The sequence below is a fragment of the Phaethon lepturus genome, unplaced genomic scaffold (assembly GCF_000687285.1).
Source record: "Phaethon lepturus isolate BGI_N335 unplaced genomic scaffold, ASM68728v1 scaffold12240, whole genome shotgun sequence".
NCBI classification, from domain to species: domain Eukaryota; kingdom Metazoa; phylum Chordata; class Aves; order Phaethontiformes; family Phaethontidae; genus Phaethon; species Phaethon lepturus.
Genome location: NW_010512634.1, coordinates 6,705 through 21,952, shown reverse-complemented (window position 1 = coordinate 21,952; position 15,248 = coordinate 6,705). Strand labels below are relative to the sequence as shown.

Sequence of the window (15,248 nt, the reverse complement as noted above, 5' to 3'; positions counted from 1 at the left end):
AGAGTATATGACACCTGTAGGAATTTCTGAAAATGCCTAATAATTTGATCTTTGAGGAATTTTTTGCTGCTAGTGATTATTGGTCAAGACACCTTAGAAATATCTCATCCAACAAAGAAAAGAGCAGAGCCCTGTGCAAGTATAGTATTTCAAGACGAAAGCCATAGGTGAAGCTGTTATACTGAAATTGCTTGAGGTTTTTCCACTAAGGACTGTGTATGCTGTATGCTGAACTGGCTGTTGAACAAACAAGGGACAACAATTTTGTGAATTAAGTGACCTGATGTAGTGAAAAGTGTCCCTGCCTATGGTGGCAGGGTAGGACTAGATGATGTTTAAAGGTCCCTTCCAACCCAAACCATTCTATGATTTGGTGATTGAGTAAAGCCATAATAGTCCTAAGAGATAAAAATCAAAGTAAAAAGTGTAATGTCAGAATATGTGCTGCATAGGCTGCAATAAAGGTGGGCTGTGCTGTATTGGGGCAGTGGTTCCATCTGACAGCCTGGAAGGAGGTGGCACACCAGCGCTGGGTGAGTTAGGCTTCTTCCAGTAGAGCTGGTTTCCATGTGATCTACATGTAGCAGCTTCTCCTGCACCCAGTCAGCTGGTGTTGAGGGTATGTGTGTGAGGACTGGGGTGTGGAGAGAGGAAGGCAGGGTTACAGAGCCGTAAGTTACGTTGTCCTTGTTGGATATGGTGAAATTAGATGTTCTTGAACATAATGCGGGCTAGCTGTAAGTAATGCAGCCATGTGGCAAAGCAATGTGTGTAAATCTGGCCAAAATGCTCTTTACTTTGACGGAACTTAATTATTCCTGTCAGAAGTTAAGCATTTAAATCCTTGCAGAAAGAGACCGCAGAGAACACGGTTGTAAACCTACGTAAAAAGAACAGTAGTTACTGACCTTTCAGTGTTTCCACATTGAGCTCCATATTCTATACTACACTACATTAAACATGATCATCTCCTACAAACACTGTTTTTCTGCACAAATCTGAGGAAAACAGTGCAAAGTCCTAAATGAACTTAATGTGTTTTGCTATTTGACCTAGTTTAAAATGCATTTAATCGAGTTACATCTCTGTCAGTGCTCTAGATTTAATACTATGTTTGCTGAACAGTTACAAAATGTTTAGGCTTAATAATTAAATATGATGCCCCATTATCTTCAATTTGACAAATTTTTGTGAAAGATGGTTTAAGTACACTTTCATGAGCTTTCTGAGCATTTCTCTGAATATTTTATTTTTGTCTGTCATGATTTTTTTTAATTCCTGTGTCGAGAAAGAGTGATACAAATCCTAAATTAGATTTTCTTCTCTTAGATTGCAAAGAGCATGTCACAGAAGACGCAAAAACAGAATCCATCAGTGACACAGCTGACCTGGCTCTGCCACCTGAAATGCCGATTTTAATTGATTTCCATGCTTTAAAAGATATCCTGGGGCCACCCATGTATGAAATGGAGGTAACATCTTCATTTGTTTCTGCTTGACTGCTGTTTCTGTCTGGTTTGACTAGTTGTCTATTTTATTGCTATTGACTGAGTTTATATAATATAAACTTTTTTAAAAATCTATTAGTAGTAGGACTGGCTGTGGGTTTTTGTGTTCCACCAAGCGTTTTTTCACTGAAAGAAGCTGTGTTGTTTTGTTTTAATTCGGGGTACATAAATAACATAATGGCATGACATTCTGTTAGCAAAGATGCCTGCAGCAGTGCTTAAGAATGTGGTGGTGTTTTTTCAGTGTATAACAACTTTGCTTTTGTTTGGGGGATATTTGGTGATCTTGGAAAAGAAGCCAAAAGTAGAACCCAGGAGTCTTGCCTCTGAGGCAGCTGTGTTAAGGACTGTCCCACATAGCTCCTTAAAGCCAGTCAGCATTTCTGACTATTAAAACCACTTCAGTTTGCACCAGAAGTTCTCAGACATCCTTTAGAATAATGTGACTCTTCGCTATTAAAATTGTTTCATGATCAGTCAGTCACCTCCAGATTCCCAGTACCAGCTCTGTTCCTCAGTAGGCATATTGCAGATTTTTTTGTCTCTCCATCTGTATTTTGCTACATTCTATGAAAATGACATCAATTACACTAGTTTGTTAGTTTGAGATTCTCTTTTCACCATTTACATTGCAGTTATTCTCTGCTTTACTTCAGGTGCAGGTGAACTGACCGAGTGTTAAGTAGCATATAAAACACTATGACAGGAAACCAGTTGCTGATGGAACGCTAAATTTTTCTGTCTTTATCTTGGAGAAAAGATCAGTAAACCAGTAAGTTATGGAGAAAATAGAAAGCAATGGAAAACTTCCAGAAGAGACAAAATTCAAACTTTTAAGAACTCTCCTGTGATAATTCCTCTCTCCTAGGTGAGAGAATCAGAGTCCAATGAGATTTGGAGGATAAAAAGGCGACAAGATATGCAGGCGAAGCAGGAGAAAATGGAACGATTGTTAAGGAATGAGTCAGTTTTTAGAGCTGAACTAAGGTTTTTGGCTATGAAGATTTTATCAGGGAAGAGATTCTTAATGAAGGGATAGAAATGAGGAAACAAGTTGAAAAGAAGACAGTACTGTTGGTTGTGTTAGAGGATGATGATGGTAGCAGTGGAAGCTGGGGGAATGGGAGGCATGGAAGATCAGGTGATCAAAAGATCAGTACCTTATGACTCTTGACTGAGTCCTTTCACATTGGTCATTTGTGTTCCGATTTATTTCTTTCTACTTTCAGAAATTGGAAGAGACTGCTCTTTTTAGGCAAAGGACTTCATTGTAAGCAGCTTTGTTCATTCTTTTCACCCCTCAGAAGCTGCTATGCCCAATAATGAAATCACACAAGACAGTTTAAGGCCATTTTAATTAAGAAGGTAGTGTGGATATACTTTAGCTTGATTTGGAATGACTGTAGTCATCAGACCATTTGTAATACTCCTGTGGAAATTTTTACTGGTCTATCTTTTTCTCACTACTGACTTTTAGAAACAATTACTGAAAAATAGCATGTGGGTTTTTTTCAGAGAAATAACATTCTATCTGAATTACCATTTTGAAGTATGTGATATACTTCAGACATCTGGTCTTTGGAGCTAAAGCGCTGCAGGATCATTTGGCTTTTTAGTGCTTGAATTGCAGATACACATAAAGCCATTGTAGTAAATTGAACTTAACATTCAAGCCAGTACTCTGATTTCTACAAATGCTGTTTATTAGTTTCATATTGTTGCTAAAAAATAAATTGAATTTGTAAATTTGTACAAAAGTTACGGTCATTGGCAGCTGTACTCCCAGTTCCCAGTCAAGAGTAGAATTAATTCAAATAAATATGAACTTACCACTTTTTAAAAATTAGATTGTAGGCCAAGAAATATGCTAATATGTGACTTCCCTTAGACGTTCTGCCTGGTTTTGAACTTTCTATGGAGTTGATTATTCATTTAAATTTGCTAGTGTGGCTGTGTTACCAAATAATTTCTGCTATTTTGTCCTTCTTCTACAGGAGTAAGTAGTGCAAGTAAAATTTTTTAAATGTGGTTCTTCATTCCGAATATACAAACACATGAGTGCTGGGTTGGATTTTTGTGCATGAATATGCATATAAACATTTGTGGATCTGCTGGACTGTATAAGCTGAAATAAGACTGACAGCTTTTGACCTGTGTATCAAAGGTTTTTTAAATGTTTCCATATTTAGCAGGCAAATTAAGTAGTGCATAAATAGAACTAGAGATGAATCCAGACAGCATCAATTCCCTGAGCAGCTCAGGATTTATTTTCATGCACTTTTTGCTGTATTTATTAATTGGTAAATATTTTTCAGTGCACACTTGATGATATTTGTCAATGTAAATTGCTCAGATAGACACATAACTCCCGTTTTACTGAATTTTCTCAATTAACCTATTATTCCTTTGAATTTTCTCAAGTGCCCCCAAGATTCTTTTAGATTAAGATTACAGTTCCTGTTTCAGTGACAGGCGTTCCAGATTGGCTACCGGAATTTTTTCTGGTTTTGTAGTCTGCACTGTGTCTCTCTCCTTTCTGTATCTAGCCTTTAAAGCTTCACCTTTGACCTGCATTTTGCCATTTATAATTAGTTGAAATAAAGATACAGTGGAGGCAGCTACCATGTCAGTACCTGGGTGACACTGAGCAAATAGAACTGAAAACATGACATGACTTAATTGATCTGTTGTCCTTCAGGGAATACCTTAAAATAAGCGATTCATCTTTCACCTTTTCAGTGTGTTGCTTTTATATTTTCTGCAGAGGTCTCCCAGAAGAAAAGCATGACAGAATACTCAGCTCATACTTGTAGATTAATTCATTTATCACAAATAAATAATCTTATGTGTCACCCTACAGAACAAATGTTGGAATTAATCACATAGTAAGGCTCTGGAAGAACAATCTTGACAGTAAAGTGTAAAAGATTTAATGAAATGTTTCAGCACAGCATGCTTTTGGGGCAAAGGGTTTATAATATATCCAGAGTGCTTATAATGAAGTATTTGTCTTTTGACTTGGATTTTAGCTTTCTACCCTCCTTTCTAGGTTTCTACCTTTAATTCCACTCAGTTAACAAAATGTTATTGGCACCACAGGAAGGCCCATCGGAATTAGTCTGCATTCTTATAATGTGAGTGAAGTTGAAGTGGCAGGAGCTCTAGGTTAGTGAAATTACTTATTCTAGGAAATTAAAGTGCAGATGTCAAAAAAGAATAGCTCTGTTTCATGGGACATACACAGTTCTAATTAAGGAACAAATTGGGTTATCTTTTAGAAGCAAAATCTGTACAAAGCACAGGTTTGGATAGGCATTTTTATCTAAGAAATATCAGTCTTCTGGTGATATTTCTGGGTAATCCTCCTCCCTTGCAGGGGAGCCGTGGTTACATATTTTGCCTGCAGTGGTTTGCTAGGGAATGAATCAGAAGAGTGGACTAGAAAAAAGGTTTGTAGTTGGGTTGGGAGAACCTCTGGAACGATAACAAAGATGCTAAAGGCCAGCAAGTAACTTAGGACTGGTTCTCGTCTTCCCATTGTGAATCAGTGACTTAATGGCTTTTTGTCAATTATGCTAACTTAGAAAGGAACTCCCAGAACTGCAGACTTCCAGATGATACTCTTTTCCTTTATCTTGGAATAACCTTAAAATATTTAAAAATAAATGACCATGCTAAATGTTAAGACTTTAATTCTGCAGTGTCTAGGCAGATAAAATGTATCTGTTAATTCGTTCATGTACTCAGATTACAGCTAAATGATAGCTGAGTTGGTCTCATCTACAAAAAATTTCAAAAAACAAGACTGTTTATCTAGGTCAGTGACCTCTTCTTCCGTCATGTGACAGGCATGACCAGTCATCAGCTGATTCTAATGGTCATTTTTAATTGAAGTTGCTTAAAAAGTGTAAGTAAGGATTTTTTTTCTAATTTAAACTGCTCTGACTTTTTGTGAGAAGAAATTAGAGGTGCCAGGAGTGATTGAGTCTTGTGGGGCTCACTTCATAGGAACGTTTAATGTAATATAACGTACTTTCCTCTAAGTATTGTGTGGTTGTGTGGGGTTGTGTGTGTGTTTACGGATTTTCAAGGGTCTGTTCTGAAGAAGCTTAGTTATCAAAGCTGCCAGGGCCTTTTCTATACATATGCCTGTCACCACGCGTCAGCTAACATGCAGGTGAGGAGGCTGCAGTAGCTTTTACAGTCTCTAGTAGTACAGTGAGAGAAGTTGTGTTAGTGCAAAGAATGATGGTTGAAAGGTGTTTATTAACACTTACTACACACCTAGGTTCTCTTAGCAGATCTCAACTTACTTGTGAAAGTAGGAGGAGGTACCTACCTAGTCTGAGGATAGAGGAAGGAGTTTGTACTGAGGTGAGATAAATGATGAGTCCTTAGAACCATTTGGTTTTGATTTTTAGTCATGTTTGCTGTTTTCTGCCCCTGAGCTCTCAAACCATGGAATTAGTCTGTAAACTGTTTTGAATTGATAAACAGAGCCAGTGCTAACATCCAGTCCAAAGAAAAGGAAAACAAAAATCCCCAAACCAACAAACCTTGTTGATGTCTCTCCCTTGGGATGGGAGAGGGTATGGACAGTTCCTTTTGTTCATCATACCTGAAGTGTTTGAAGCTATGACAGGCTGACAAAATACATGATTGCCTCAAGTGTAAAGGAGAATGCTTCAATGTTGTGGGATTTCAGTCTAACTGCGATGAATTGATTTTGTTAACTTGAGTTACTAAGCAATTACTAAGCTAATCAGAGTAAGTCACTGTAACTAATAAAATACAGGGAATGGATATAGAAACTTACGGTAACAAAAATGAAAATGCTTGATGAGGTATTCTGATACCATAAAAGTGAAAATGCTCTATTACGTACAGTTTTCTTAAATGCCAGAAAAAGAAACAGCCATTCTAGCTAAATGATGCTAATAAAAGCAAATGGCATGATATCGTTCAAAATATGTAGATAACTGAGAGCCACAAGAGAACCAAGGAGAGGGCGGCTGTGTGGCTTCCTCTGCTTTACTGTGAGACAAGCGTAGTTACTAACTGACCTGGCTGTCAGCTAGATTCAGGAGTGTAACCCCAGTCCCGCTGGCCTCTGCCGCTTGTCTCTCCCGACAGCTGGAGTCTTGTTTGTGCCAGGAGCTCCAGAGTTGTGCTAACTTCCCTCAAAACAAGGAACAGTGATCCTGAGCGAGGGCCACATTTCAAACCTTAGTCATCAAACTTAGAAGACGACAGCACATGATAGCTCGGTGTAGCATTTGGCAAAGCGTATAATACAAAATCAGAAGTTATCAGCAGGTATGTTTAATTTCATTTTGTAGGACTTCAAATGATTTTTTTTTTTTTCTTCACCGATTCTCTTACATGACAGGAACAACTTGCTTATGCATCTGAGTTGCCTGCAGCTACAAGTAGCACAACTCTGTGTTTGTAAATGAGCTTATTTTTTTAAAATGTGCGTCTGTCTTTGGCCAGTAACCAGTGGTACGAGCTGTAGAGTGAACAGTTGTTCACTCTTATTGCATAAAGGAAGCCATTTTCTATTTGTGAAACAGGAAAGAGAAACTGAGCATTAAGAATTTTATGGTCTTGATTTTGATTCTGGTTTTATGATGGGGATGGATTTCAGCCTAATACTGAAATTTTAACATTTGGCTCCTGTTTAGAGAGAGAGTTCTTGTTCTGATAAGCTCATGGAAAGCTATATTGTTCTGCGTAGGTAATCTGCTGCTGCTGGTCCACTTACAAGACCTTGGGCCCACGTAACACTCGGGGACTTGCAGCAGCATTTCTAGTGGGCTTACGGAGAGGCATTTTAGTAAGGGACTAGAATACTTAATACCTTACTATCTTTGGAGCTCACAAATGGAAGTATTTCTAACACAGCCAGCTCACAGCAGGGCCGTACAAGTATTTCTGCCTCCAGACCGGCAAGTACACGGCTGTACAGGCTTCTGTACAGGCTTCTCTGCTCTTGCAGCTGGGCTGATGGTTAAAAGCAAGTCAGCTTTGTGTATACGGAGCTTTGCCTTTTCTGTGTCTGTACAAAGTCTGATTAGTTTACTTCTCTGCTACCTCTTGGAAGGAAGCAAAATGAAAGCATAAAGATTACGGTAAGTCGTGCAGTGCCGAATGAGTTGATTACTAGAGGAAAAAACCTGGTCTATTGCTCTGGATTTGCAAGTACTATAAAATGGAATCTTACATGTGCTTAGAAGGGACAAAAGTAGTTTGAGAAATTTTAATGTAACTAGAAATGCAGATTTCAGAATTGGAGTTCTGGTTCTGTTGTGAGGCTCGTTTTCTATAAAAGAAATGAAACATTTCTTTAAATTATCTACACAGTTTAATGAAGAATTCATCCATTTCAGGAATGAATCAAATTAACTTTCAACTCTAGTCACTGCCTGACAGTAAAAATTCATCCAGTTTCTTTAACTCCTTGAAGCTCAGGAAAACGAAAGGACTTTCTGTATATTCTAAAATAATCTCTCAAAGGGAAAAATAATCAAAACCTGGAACTTTCATGGAAAACATCCTGCCTCTTCCTCCTTCTCCTAACACAGGAGACTGGGATTCAGAGACCCCCAGTACTCTCATCACTAACTGGGCATAGGCAGGCTTTTAGATAAGTGGATCATGTGGGGTAGAGCTTGCTTAAATACTTGTAATTACTAATGGAGTCAGTCGGATTTCCTGTCCTCTTTCATATCTAGTCTGCTAGCAGACTTGTGCTTTCATTACTTGAAATTATTTATAAATGTTTGCAACAAACAAAATCAGTGTGTTGTCTGACAGTAGTTCATGAAACCACCTCTAAAAAGACTTTTAGGCAACATTCAGGAGCAAAACTGGCTTTTTCATGTAAGAAACAGAGTCAGGGCAAATATACCTCTAGCAGATGGATTAAGTCATGTGAGCATTCAGTCAGGACTGACTAAATAATTGAAATCCTTTGAAGTGAAGAGAAAGGTTCTCATTGAACTTTTGGGGGTGGGGAAGGTTTAAAGAATGTTGAACCTAGATGTTCACCACTGCCTTAAGCTAAGCAGCCACATGCAGCTCCTGTTCTGTAATTAATGTTTACATACAAGGCAGAATTAACTGCTGTGTAAAAAAATAAAAAAGTAAATAAAAATATCAGTCACTGGCGTTTAACTTCTGTGTTTGAATCAGCACAGTTGCTTTGAAGGCAGCTATCAAATCGTTTTTGCAATTGTTTTGTTAGGACTGCTTCCTAAACTGTTCCCTGTGTTATTTTCCTTCAGGTGTCTGAACGCTTAAGTCAGCCAGGAGTAGCCATAGGCTTGGCTTGGACTCCCTTAGGGGGAGAGATCATGTTTGTAGAAGCCAGTCGCATGGATGGAGATGGCCAGCTTACTTTGACTGGTCAGCTTGGAGATGTTATGAAGGAGTCGGCGCATCTTGCTATTAGCTGGTTGCGCAGCAATGCAAAGAGATACCAGCTCACCAATGGTAGGTTGGGAAAGAATGACAACGCATAGCTGTATCGCATCATAGAGATGGTATGCGTCCTTTGGCCTCTTACTGCAGGGATTGCACATAAAGGAAGCATTAATATTGCATGGAAATTAAATGTCCTAAAACTTGATACTTTTCAATAATTCAGCAGATTGTAGCATTGCTGAGTAACGGTGGAAGTTACTCGTATACGTTGTGGATGAGTGTTGCCTTAACAGAGGAGGGGTTTTCCAGCAATAGGTGCTACACTGAAGATGAAATCAGCTCTAGAGTTCCTTTTTTTGTAGTGCTTTTCCTGATTTCTGCCAAGCTGAGGTGTTAGCAGCATGGCTGCAGGTCAGTCGAGGCAGAACATGAAATTGTCACGGCGGATTCTTCCAGCCTGGCCAGTCCCTCCCTGCAACAACCCGGGTGGCTGTGGACAGCCTCTGTGCCAAGGTGCCTCTCCTTACTTGTGGCAGACACTGCCTTGTACTCGTTTTCACATTCAGGCTTTCCAGCAGTATTTTCAGGATGTGGCCATACATACGCAAGTCTGTAGCTTTCCTCTAAATTTAAGACATAGTTTCTGTTAAAAGTAGGTTGTTGTTTTCTTAAGTTTTAAAATTTTGAGAATTAGTTGGGTTTGTATGGCAGTTGCTGAACTGCACTGCAGCAAGTCTTCAGCCAAGAAACTTTTAACTCTTGTTTTTTGTTTGATCCTCCCAAGAGTTCTAGAAATGCACTTCCTAGCGTGATCATATGCTGGATAGTCAAATAATTGTCCAGTACCTGTCATTATTTATGGAAGTTTAGATAGTTAAAAAACCTAAATTGAATCAATGTATGAAATGCTGCTGGCATTAACTGTATACATGTTCACCTCTGGTTTACACTGTTACGTCCTTCTGGTTAAGTAAGGTGAAAAGATGTAAATGAGAGAATTACTTTATAATGCTTGTTAATACTGACTTTTTGTGGAGTGCAGGTTTTGTGGTACGTTCTCTGCAAATTGAGATTTATGGTTTGGGACATTAAAAAAACCCCTAAAAATTCTAGGTAGGAATTCCTTGGTTTCTACATTAATCACTGCTTTGAATTTCCACACACGTGCAAATGCTGAGCTTATTGGTTAACTTGTTACGGGTTTGCATAGGAATCTGGATGGCGGAAGGCTTGTTGGGTTTTCTTTTTTTTTTTCCTAGGGCCTCTGCAATATCGTGTTGTTTTTTCAGCCTACCGTTAAAAATAGTGCTAAGACTTTTAGTTCTCTGGTGGGCTTTTAGAATAAAGACCAGGAACAAAATGGGTTTAGATTTTTCACATTCAAACCATTCTTTTTTTCCTTAAGCTTCTGGAAATTTTGATCTCCTTGACAACACTGACATCCATCTGCACTTCCCAGCTGGAGCTGTCACAAAAGATGGACCATCTGCTGGTGTTACCATAGTAACCTGTCTTGCTTCACTCTTCAGTGGGCGGCTGGTGTGCTCGGATGTAGCCATGACAGGAGAAATTACACTAAGAGGCCTTGTTCTTCCAGTAAGCATCATTTGAGAAAAGAGCTAAGTTGTATTAATGCTCCCTATTCTGGATACAAAATCTGTTTCTAGCCATTTGCAAAAGCAAATCCTTGCTGGATCTTTCCTGAGCAGCAATCCAGTCTCTCCTGGTGCAGTTGTGAGGGGCCGACGGAAGCCAGCTGCTGCAGCCCTGTACCGCGCCTCTGCCTGCTTTGCATTTAATGGAAAAGCTGGCCTTGATGCTGTTTTCAGGGAAGGCACATTAACATGTCTAGTTAGAAAGGAACCCTCAACATCTTGAATTTTAAGATGGTTCCAAAATATGTACTGCAATTTCTAAACATGCTTCCTCAAACTATTACTACAGAAGTATCTCCAGTTTCTTTGAAAAATTTCTTAAAGCTCTTACAGTAATGGCGTATCGGTTACTCTTGAAACTGTCTCTATAGATGTATTTTTAGCTTTTTCTCAAATGTTGTTCCTTGTATATAGTTCAGCTGAATGGTGTTCCCATAAAGCTTTTTCAAAGCTTGAGGGCAAAGGAAGGTTTTCAGACAACTACACTTCTAGGGATCAAATGGGGCCTGCTCTAACTGATTAAGCAGCTGTGGGAGTTATCTTTTAGTACCAAATGATGGACAAAGGAAGGATGAAGCTGCAAAATAGCGTTTTGTTTCCTGCAGTAGAGAGTAAAGCAGAGATAACATGGTAAGGTAGCAGAGTAGTCTGATCTCTGAAGCAGCATTCTCGTGACTGCCTGTTGTTCAAGGCTCTAGTGAAAAACAAACCCTCCATCAACCCTGGGCTGGTGCCAGTTTGCTTAACTTTCCAGATAACTTGCCTTTATTGCACCAGTGACCAAATTTTGCGTATTGATTAAGGTGGGTGCAAAAACTAGGTCTCTGTAAATACTAAACCAGGTTTACCTTCTTTCTGAATGTTGTCTAGACTCGTACCATTATTATTATTAACTTAATTCATACGAGCATGCCCTTAACTGCATCGAAGCAAGCAATGGGCCAAGTGTGTAGTAGTGTTGTCCAAACCAGGCAGATCCCCGTGAAGACTTACGGTTCACTACTGCCTAGTTCTGCAGCAGCCTAAACTTATGCCCTTCGTGCAGTAACACAAGGCTCTCCTTGCCTCTAAGGCATCATAAGATTAAAAGTTTCTTCGGTAAGGTGGACTTTAAAGAGGATTATAAAAGAGGTCAAGGGGAAGAAGCTATAGGTGTGACGAAAAGAAAAAGTAATTTACAACCCCTCTTTACAAACTCAACATTACCAACTCAAACAGGTGGCTTCTTGCAGCAATGCCTGTTTTTCTAGCACAGTGCCATCGCTGCTGTTTTGGAGCGCAGGGCTGCTTTTCTGTACATTTTTGGTCATACAACTCCAGTTATTTATCATGTGGCATTGCGTCCTTAAGACTATTTTCCCCTAAACTTAGTACTGCCTTTATCTGGAAAATCTTCCCATCTATTGTAGGTGCAGGATTTCAGCACACCATATAAAAAACCCGAGTTAAGGCCATCTTTCTGAAAAGCAATGACTTTTCTGCTCTTGATAGTTGTAGCTGCATTCCTGTATTAATTTTTTTGGCCTCTTGTTACTGTTACAGAAAGGGTACTGTAGCATATGAACATATTTCCTTCATTAAGCATATAATGAGTTAAAAATACCGCATTTTTAATTGCTTCTCTAGCAGAAAGGGGGAGGGAGAACTTTTCCTTAAATTTTAACGCCTGGTGCGATACTTAAATTAGGTTAGTGCCACGGATATTTTTAATACATATTTCTTCTCCTTACTAGGTTGGCGGAATTAAAGACAAAGTCCTGGCAGCACACCGAGCTGGACTGAAGAGAATTATCATTCCTCGAAGAAATGAAAAAGATCTTGAAGAAATTGCAGTGAACGTACGGCAAGATTTGACTTTTGTTATGGCAAGCTGTCTAGATGAAGTTCTTAACGCAGCTTTTGATGGAGGATTTGCAGTTAAGCCCAGAGTTGAGCGTTTGAATAGTAAACTTTAAGCAGACAGGCCGAGATTACTTCTGTACCAAATTTCATGGAGATCAGTAATTACCAGCTCTATGTGTATCAAGCATAACTATGAGCTAAACTCGATTGTTTAAATGTGGGTGTAAATGCAATCAAAATAAAATACTACTTCAGCAGTTAACAACCTGAAACTGCATTTTACAGCCAGTTGCTGCTTTTTACTGTCATCAGCAAAAGATCTTGAAAAAAATACTCATTTCCTTAAGCTTATCTGGCATATATATATTTTACATCTTTAAAGAGGACACACCCACAAATGGGAATAATAGGCAATTCTGTGAGCTACATTCAGAGAACACAAAGTGCAGCAAACGCAGCACAGCACGAGCGGCTAGTAGAGGGGGGTAAAAAGAGAAAAGCAAGCTGATTTAGCGCAAGAGTTTACTTATTTGGGAAATAACATTCAATGTGCTAAGGAGCAGTAGCATCACAGGAAAAATAAGTTCTTTTAAATCTAAAAAATACACTTAAGGGATTTGAACAGAAGCAATAACATCTAAATTAGGTCTGTGGCAAGGTCAATTCAGGCATCATTTTTCAAACCTAAACACAGGAAGCAACTCAAGAATTGAGATGCGCTAATCCTTGTGTAGGAAGGGAGGTGAGGCACTGAGGTTCACCTATCCAGCTGTACTTAGAGCACCAAAGCAGGCAGAGCATACGTGAAGACTTTATGAAAAAGCCCAGTAACATTTTGGGAGGGACAGAGTACGTGTCCTTCATTCTTACCTGATGCAAATCAACTTCATTCAGGGATGCCTACGTTCGGAGTTTAGCCTATAAAAATTAAACCCATTTAAATAAGACAGAAAATACTCTTACCATTAAATTGCATTAGGTACTAGGTACTGCACACCGTGGATCATTTAACATTTAAGAAAGTCTGTCAGTATCCCATCTCAGTTGATAGCTGTGTCTCTTAGCTTGCCTTGAATGTTAGCAAAGCCAGAAGTTTAAACTTACATAATATAAGATCCTTGAGTTTTTCATTGTTTTATGCTAAGGTCAACAACAAGAGAAAAGCCAGTATGTAACATTCTCCTCTTCCTCATTAATTCTGAAACAAACTCAAGTGCGCTGATGAAATGCAAATACTATCAAAAAGCCTATTATAGAAGCAGCCTGTAAATCAAAAGTAATAGTTTGGTTTGCTTTCATTTCCGTAAATAGAAAGCTGATTTACCTGGAACATAATGGCACCAATAGCAATAAATTTCTGCACCTGATTTACAAAAGATTTTACAACTTTCACAGAATAAAATGGTAAAAATAAAAGGCCCTTTTGTGTCACTATTTTAAGAATTCTACTCTCAGTCATTCACTAACCAAGTTCCAAGGGTAAGAGGCAACAGACATAGAGTCTCAGAATACTTTCTGCCTTACTTGAACATAAAATGTGCAAAGAAACTAGAGAAAAAACACCAGAAGGGCACGATAACTAATGTGCTGCTTTGCCTTTAATCAAAACCAGTAGGGAAAAAAAAAAATTCCTACCAAACTTAATGCAGATCAGATAACAATCCTGTACTACTTTGCACTAGTGAGCAGACAGACATGCACAGAATTCCAGTGCAGTCTGTTTATACATGTAGAAAACACTGCTTTTTTTTTTTTTTTTGAAAGATAGTAAGTACTGTAAAAAAAAAGTTTCCACAGCGATTTCACTACAGAAGCACAGGGAGCTGCTCCCAAGAAAAGTTAAGCAATGACTTTCTGCCTGCCACACCACTCCAATTCGTAAGTCTTAGCCATATGGGCTTTATCTGAAAGGTGAGGGGTTTAATATCTGAATATCTTATTAATAGGCATTTACTTACAGCTTTTCATGTTCCTCCCTGCAGAGCTGACTTGGTTATGTTACTTTGTGAAGATTTTTAAAATAAAACTTACACATTACCATTCTATCAGATAGTATAGACACGTTAGTGCCTTTTCTTTTGCTTTCACTAAATGCTGTCAAGAGTAGTAACAATCTGTGCAGCAGCAAGCCAGAACAGTAAAGACCATTTAAAGTCATTTCAATACACTAGGGATTATTCTGCTTTGCAATTGACAGTTAAATGGACCCGATATTAAACGTGTCCCTCAGAATACACTAGAAGAGAACTAAGCTTATCAAAGGTAAAAAAAAAAAAAAAAGCAGCGGTAGCTTCTGTCCACACTATAAATTCCTACAGACAAGAACTACCCCACTAGCACAATTCACACCTTAACCACACTAGCTTTGAAAAGAACCTGGGTAATACAACAGTACAGGCAGCAACACAGAACAGCTCACCAGCTTTAATTTTAAAGCACTACGGCAAACAAGAACTAGCAAGAAATGTCAAAACAGAACCCAAATATTAACATCCACATTTGTCAAACATTTTCCTTTTAAGGCCTTTTTTTTTTTGAAGGGCAATGAAAAACCATGGAAGTAGTGCTAGCAGAGAAATGCAAGATCTACTGCATTTCATCTGTTGAAGATGAATTTGAATACTCTTTCCCAATCCAGCAAAGTAAAAGAGTACTTTCTAAAACAAACAGCTAATGTTAAGACAATGCCAGGCTTTAATACACCATTTATTTTAGATAAGGTAGTAAACTGTACAGATTTCTAGTATGTTTTGTTTTTTTCATATATAACAGAGCATAGTTGACTTACCAGATCCTCAAGCTCTTTAGAGGAGATCCA

At 38.6% G+C, this 15,248-nt stretch overlaps 1 protein-coding gene across 1 annotated transcript in view; it reads left to right on the top strand.

Annotated features, from left to right (window-relative positions):
• The window catches only part of LONP2 (lon peptidase 2, peroxisomal), a gene marked incomplete at its 5' end in the record, with an annotated part of 44,127 nt that extends 31,352 nt beyond the window's left edge, over positions 1-12,775 (top strand). Inside the window, 4 exons of the mRNA XM_010287623.1 lie at positions 1,330-1,472; positions 8,795-9,002; positions 10,339-10,529; positions 12,322-12,775. Coding sequence (XP_010285925.1) covers positions 1,330-1,472; positions 8,795-9,002; positions 10,339-10,529; positions 12,322-12,543 — 764 coding nt within the window. The remainder of the gene's footprint in view (positions 1-1,329; positions 1,473-8,794; positions 9,003-10,338; positions 10,530-12,321) is intronic.
• Between the last annotated feature and the right edge of the window lie 2,473 nt (positions 12,776-15,248).